Source organism: Corvus cornix, chromosome 4 (assembly GCF_000738735.6).
Source record: "Corvus cornix cornix isolate S_Up_H32 chromosome 4, ASM73873v5, whole genome shotgun sequence".
Taxonomy (NCBI): domain Eukaryota; kingdom Metazoa; phylum Chordata; class Aves; order Passeriformes; family Corvidae; genus Corvus; species Corvus cornix.
Genome location: NC_046334.1, coordinates 2,521,582 through 2,527,581, shown reverse-complemented (window position 1 = coordinate 2,527,581; position 6,000 = coordinate 2,521,582). Strand labels below are relative to the sequence as shown.

Below are 6,000 nucleotides of genomic sequence, written 5' to 3'. Positions count from 1 at the left end.
AGTGATTCTTAAATACATAGGAAGCTAATAAAACATTTATAATACTATAAAACTCTGGTAAAATTTGATCACTACGTGACAGAATCACGGGGGGAACAAGAAGAACAGGTGCACAGTAAAACCACTCTGTCTCCATTACTATCATTACAGAGATGTAAAAATTGAGATTATTTTAGTCTCTTAGTCTGGAATAAAAGTGTCTACAGGTGTTCCCTCCATTAAGAGTATTTGGCTGCCAAAAATCTTGGTGCTCATCTGCAAAAGTCAGAGTCTCTGTTGTTTCTTTCCTTCGTAACCATTCCCCACCAGTTCTTCCACCCATTATTTCATTAAAATATAATTATACCAACATTAGAAAGTCAATTAACGTTCTGAGCAGGGCAATTGTGCTCTGTAAGTCAGTGCTTCTGTTTTGCACAGACCAGCGCTCCTAACCCCGTGGAAGGCTGGTGTTTGTGCCTCAAAAACCCATCTGACACACTTGAATCCTTCAATCCCAGCCCCTGCTGTTCTTTTAAGGAGCAATTCCTAAATCAGCTCAGTAACAACCCAAGGAAGGTTTGGTATTCTTGATCTGTTCATTTCCTTAACTACTGCGTAGTACCTCAATAATATAAGCCCCATGTACCTAAACAAGTGGCTGAGTCTATCCTCTACTCTAAGAGTAAATTGCAAAATAGGAATTTCCAAGACTTCCCTAAATACTGTTCAACCTTCCATCCCCTCAATATATGAGGAATACAATCTTTTCTATCCAATTTTTGTTCCATTGCCAGGAATCCAAAACATTGTGTGTTTCGTTATTTTACAGTGAAATGACATTCAACATTTGCTGGCTTTCGAGAAAACACACACATCTGTAAATAAATCAGGTTTGTAATTTTTAAAAGGTGTCATTACCATTAGGACAAGTAAGGCTCAACTGTGGTATTTTCCAACCAGTGGCAGAGCACTGTCTTAGAAGATGAATTCAGTTTCTTTTAGGTGTCTTCTCTGTTCAGTGCATGATAACTAATATTGATCAGAGGGGGGACTAAAGCCTCAGACCCAGTACTGGGATGCAGTCCGGAGGTAAACACGTATTTTTAAACACTTTTTAAAATGTTTCTTCAGCCATCTGGCTGATTTCAACACTGGCTGGGCACCAACATCAATCACTGCTAGATTCTGTGTCTGAAACACAGGAACAATTTGCTTGCTGTGGCAGAGAGGGGATTGAGATAACTACAGTAACAGCTCATGCTTGAACTTAGAAGAAAGTTGAAACACAACAGGTATTTCTAGAGATGAGGTGGATCAGACTCATCAGGAATTTGGCAATACAATTAACGCAGCAACTGCCTCTTCTTGCAAAAGAATTGCAGCATGTTTGTACCTACAGAGACTACTCAAGAAATCCATCATCTCATCTAACGTGACTGTGAAAAACCTTTCAGCCCTGCTTTTGAAGTGATGCATTTACCATGTACAGGAAAACAACAAAACAAAAACCACTGTGCCAGGTATGTCCACCAACTGCAAAAGATTTGAAATCTCATTAAGAAACCTAACTAAGAAGTCTAACTAACCATTTTACATTTCAACTGAATCAAAGCTCCTACAGGAAATCGATCTACACTCACAAAAAATAGCAATATTTTTGATTTCAAATACATAGCATGCACCACGGTAAATACTGAGAAGAAAAACTCTGTGTATCCTAATAAGCATCCACATTTATATACACGCACACGGTGGGTACTTTGAGGCAACCAGCATTCAATTGAACAAAAATATACTTCCAACAACAGCATTTCTCTATTAAATCCATGTTTATTGCTTAAGTTTTATCACAGTGGAGATTAAATTATGCTTAATCATCCGGTCAGTGCTTTTGTACCTTCTTTAATGCCAAAAGACCCCCACATTTTAAACCAAGTCATTCATACACTCTAAGTCTTCTCACCATCCCACCATTCATCACCTCTGTGTGCTCCTGTAGTTGCCATGGGCTGTAAGATTGTAAAAAGGTATAGCTAAGAGGCTTATATTTATAATACCATTTTTTTCTTCAAGTATTCAGAGAGCAGCACAAGTAGCTGCCCTACGTATTAGAAACATATCTGCACTGTTATTTATTGCTGTAGGACCGAGGTTCCTGATGGAATGGTGGTGAAATTTTGCATCACTGTGTATGAAGATGAGCTCAGCATCCCGTCATCACCCCAACTCCTCCCATGTTAGTGAGCGACAACAAGGCAAAACGGGCTTCCCTCCTTTCTCTTTCAGCCACGGGACCTCGAACTACAAATAAATAAAGCGTAGACTCACAACGTGTGTAGTGCAAATTCCAAGTAAACAGAATGACATGGAAAGAAAACTCATAGTTGCCAACTTTGGTTCAGCAGGGCAGCAATGATTCCACGCCCGGCATTCCCGCCCTCGGAGCACACACCACCGCCAGCGTCCCGTGTCGGCGACAATGATTGAAGGAGATTGTTGGAGGCAGGGGGACTCGGGGCCACCTCCGCACGCCGGGTGGCCAGGCCTCACCCCACACATCCCACCAGCCCCAGGCAGGACAGCTGGACACCGCCCACGGCGCGGAATTCCTATTGGCAACTACGTGGAACATGGATTGCATGGCCCAGACTAATAGAAGGTAATATTTCTGTTTTTCCAGATACAACCATTGAAAGAGAACATCTACAACATTGCGACTCAGAAAGAACTTAATGAGAATTAACAGGAAAGACATTCAACTCTGGGGACACAGGGGGAGTGCTGTGTGGGGGTCATTCCCTTTAAACAAACCCCAAGGAGCGGTTTGAGTCTGCACAGCTCTGGGCCATTACAAAACATTCTGCACTAAGCACAGGGCTAGGCTTTCGTAAGTTGTTGGTTTTGGATTTTTTTTTTTGTTGCCGTTGTTTCACTTATTTTTCTTAATTATGTAAATCTGCTTCCCACACAGCCATATTTGGAACTGAAATAAGACTCCCTAATATTTTTGTGGCATAAATTCTGTATGTAGAGAAAGGTGACAAATAAAATTTTGTCTCAATTAAAATTAGGACATACTGTAGACTTGCTCAGGACCCTTTTCTCTAAAGTACTGGTAGCGAGCAGAAGAGTCATGCAGCTTTATCAGTAAAACGAGTACATATTTTTGCCATTTTTCTTCAGTGCTCATTAAGATTTTTTTTTTTTAACGTCTGTGTTCTCAGTCCACAACTTGCTGTTTCTTGCAAAAAGACTGGGGGAAATAATTTATGTTTTAAACAGCATTCTTACACAACAGGTTGAACCTTCAACAAAGGAAACACAGAACTAGCACTAGAGAGTTCTCTCAGCTAAACAATAGTAAAAGAACAAAAAAATAAAAGGAGAACACCTCTGCAAATAAAAGGAAACCTCTCCGCATTTGGGACACACACATTGACCTTTTAAAAACTGAAAATTCATAAATATGGTCATTGTATAGAACTTTAGAGAATTAAGGCTTCTAAAAACTTTAGTGCCAAAATAACCTCTCTGCATCAGTATTAAGAATAAAGTATTTTCCATTTTAGGTTGTGCTTGCCTTTTTTTTTTTTTTTAAAAGGCTGCTCTTAGTTCCATAGAATTTTGTCACATAATATTACATACTGAAGGGGAGTGTTAGAACTGCTTATTGACGTTTTAAGTAGTTGTTAGACTAAGTTACAGCGATAAAATTTGATTACTGATCTGATTCGTTACTACTTTACATGGGGCTGTTGGCTCATTTCACCTTTTTTTCATGCTTAATGTGGCCATTTCTTCTATACTTGCCATTGGGGATCCCGTTCTGGCAGTGTCCATTAACAGCACTATGTTTGTCATTTGACCAGAGATGTTTGCTCTGCTTGCAGATTAATTTTGTCATCCTGGCCAAAACATAGTATAGTAAGGCAGCACCCACTAGTAGGACCAAGGCAATATCCAGTAAGAAATACTGAAACAGGGAGATGCTGTAAACAGCAGCACGTAGATGCTGGGCTCCGTTGTGGCGCAGGATGTAATTGATCCAGTACACAGTCCGGTTCACAGGGTGCCCAGGCTGGTCCTTGTGGATCTCCGACAGCCTCTGCGCCCGCTGCCGGTAGCTGGGGGGAGGCAAGCAAACAAGAAGAAAGGAAAAGCGGTCATCTCACGTTATTGTGCAACTGAATTACTGGAGAAACGCACAACAGCGAGAAACCTGGCCTTGATTTTGCAATAAACCATTTCCACCCAGGTCCGGAGTTTCGCCCAAAACTCTTTGTTTTTCAGCCCGGCAGCTGATCCTGTCAAATTCTTCCTCTCCTGCCTGCAGGGTCGACAGGTTATTTACACAGGACTTGCCTCTACACCAAGGATAATTGCACAAGGGAAAGGTGATGAAACTGATGTTATCAAGGTCGCTATCAACATTCCTCCTCTCTGCCGCTCGCTCCCGACAGGATTCTCCTTTCTCAGAAAGACTCAGTTCCCATGAAAGCAAGAAGCATCAACAGCACTAACTAGGGTTAGCCCAATACAATATATTCCCAGCTAACCCTACTTTTAATGTGGAGATGACAGGTATTACTGGCCGGAAAAGGAAAATAACACTTTAAATATTACTATTTTATAATAAAATCACAGAACTTAGAGTCACTCTTTCTGACTACCTCCCCATTTTAGCTACAACCCAAACTATGTACATGTATCTTGCTCCAGGCCCTGCAGGTAGCACGACAGCCAGACTGCTCATGTGGAGTAATCAAGACAGACACAAAGGTCTGCAATATGGAGTAAGTCAGGACAGGTTTGTCTCCATAACCTCTGTGCCCTCCATATGGCAAATACTATAAAGAGCAAGTGAGACAACTCAGTTCTGGTGCTGAGCAATGAGCCCAGCACCCATACAGAAACTTCAGCCATTGGGTAATCTTGGGAAATGGGACAAACATCCAGACTTGCCTCAGCTGTAGACACAAATAACGAAACGCAGGTTGTTTCCACCGCACAAAGGTTTCATACCCACATTTAATGCACAAACAATCGCTCATTCCATACCTGGGATCATTAATAACTTTTACTAGGGCTTCATACAGTTCGCTCTCAGTCATGGTCTTCCAGTTCAGCAGTATTCCCATGCCTTTGGCCTGCACACGGGTCATGGTATCGTAGTGGTCTCCAAAGAGGGGAATGCCCACCACCGGGACCCCGTGGTACATGGTTTCAAAAATGCTGTTCAAGCCTCCGTGACTGAGGAATGCTTTAATGTTAGAGTGACCTGGAACCACAAGAGGCATGAAGGTTACAAAACGCACTTCTATCTCCTTTATATTAAGTTACTGAAGCACCCAGGTACAACTTTATCACTATGTTTCTATGGCTGCAACTCGGGCAGGTAAAAGTGACTGCAGCTTGTTCTGAAGCTCTCCCTAAACCCACTCTGCTGAAATTCCTCATGCATTAAATCATTTCCTTATACACTGAGAGGGAGCAGCCAAAGCAAAGAAAATTCTCCTGTATACGAGTCGTGTAAAATGATTAATGGAGTGATTAATATGCATTGCCTACTCCCGAGTAGCTGCAGGTGGTGACTCCAGCAGGTTTAGCAGTACACGTGAGTGAGGGGGAGCACGGTTTTGTACGAAATACAACTTTTTAAATGGCAGGACAACTGATGTCACACCCTCCCCTAAAGCTTCACATGCCTTACTTGAGGTTAGTAAGACATGACAATCAGAGCAACAGCCTCATGTCATGGAAAAAGCAGCCTGCCTCAGAGCAATCCTGTAACCAAAACAAATCTACCTGCTTTAGGAGTCGTCTGCCTAACCACTATGTTATGGGAAATTCTCCAGCTCACACGCACACACACAGATGCTTAATGCACTCATCAGCTCCCATCAGAGCTGTTTTGGGAACACATTATCATCCAGGTCTCCCAGAAACAGTCAAATATTCTGTGGCCTCTCAGATCTGCAAGGGGCTCAGGTACCCTTTGACAGGGAAGGAGAAGAAAAA

At 42.0% G+C, this 6,000-nt stretch overlaps 1 protein-coding gene across 4 annotated transcripts in view; it reads right to left on the bottom strand.

Annotated features, from left to right (window-relative positions):
* Positions 1-1,796: 1,796 nt before the first annotated feature.
* Positions 1,797-6,000, bottom strand: part of UGT8 (UDP glycosyltransferase 8) — a 36,828-nt gene continuing 32,624 nt past the window's right edge. For all 4 annotated transcript variants that reach the window (XM_039551026.1, XM_039551027.1, XM_039551029.1 and 1 more), the window contains 2 exons: positions 5,041-5,260; positions 1,797-4,106 (listed from right to left, as the gene is read on the bottom strand). In XM_039551026.1, coding sequence (XP_039406960.1) covers positions 3,743-4,106; positions 5,041-5,260 — 584 coding nt within the window. In that variant the 3' untranslated portion in view covers positions 1,797-3,742. The remainder of the gene's footprint in view (positions 4,107-5,040; positions 5,261-6,000) is intronic.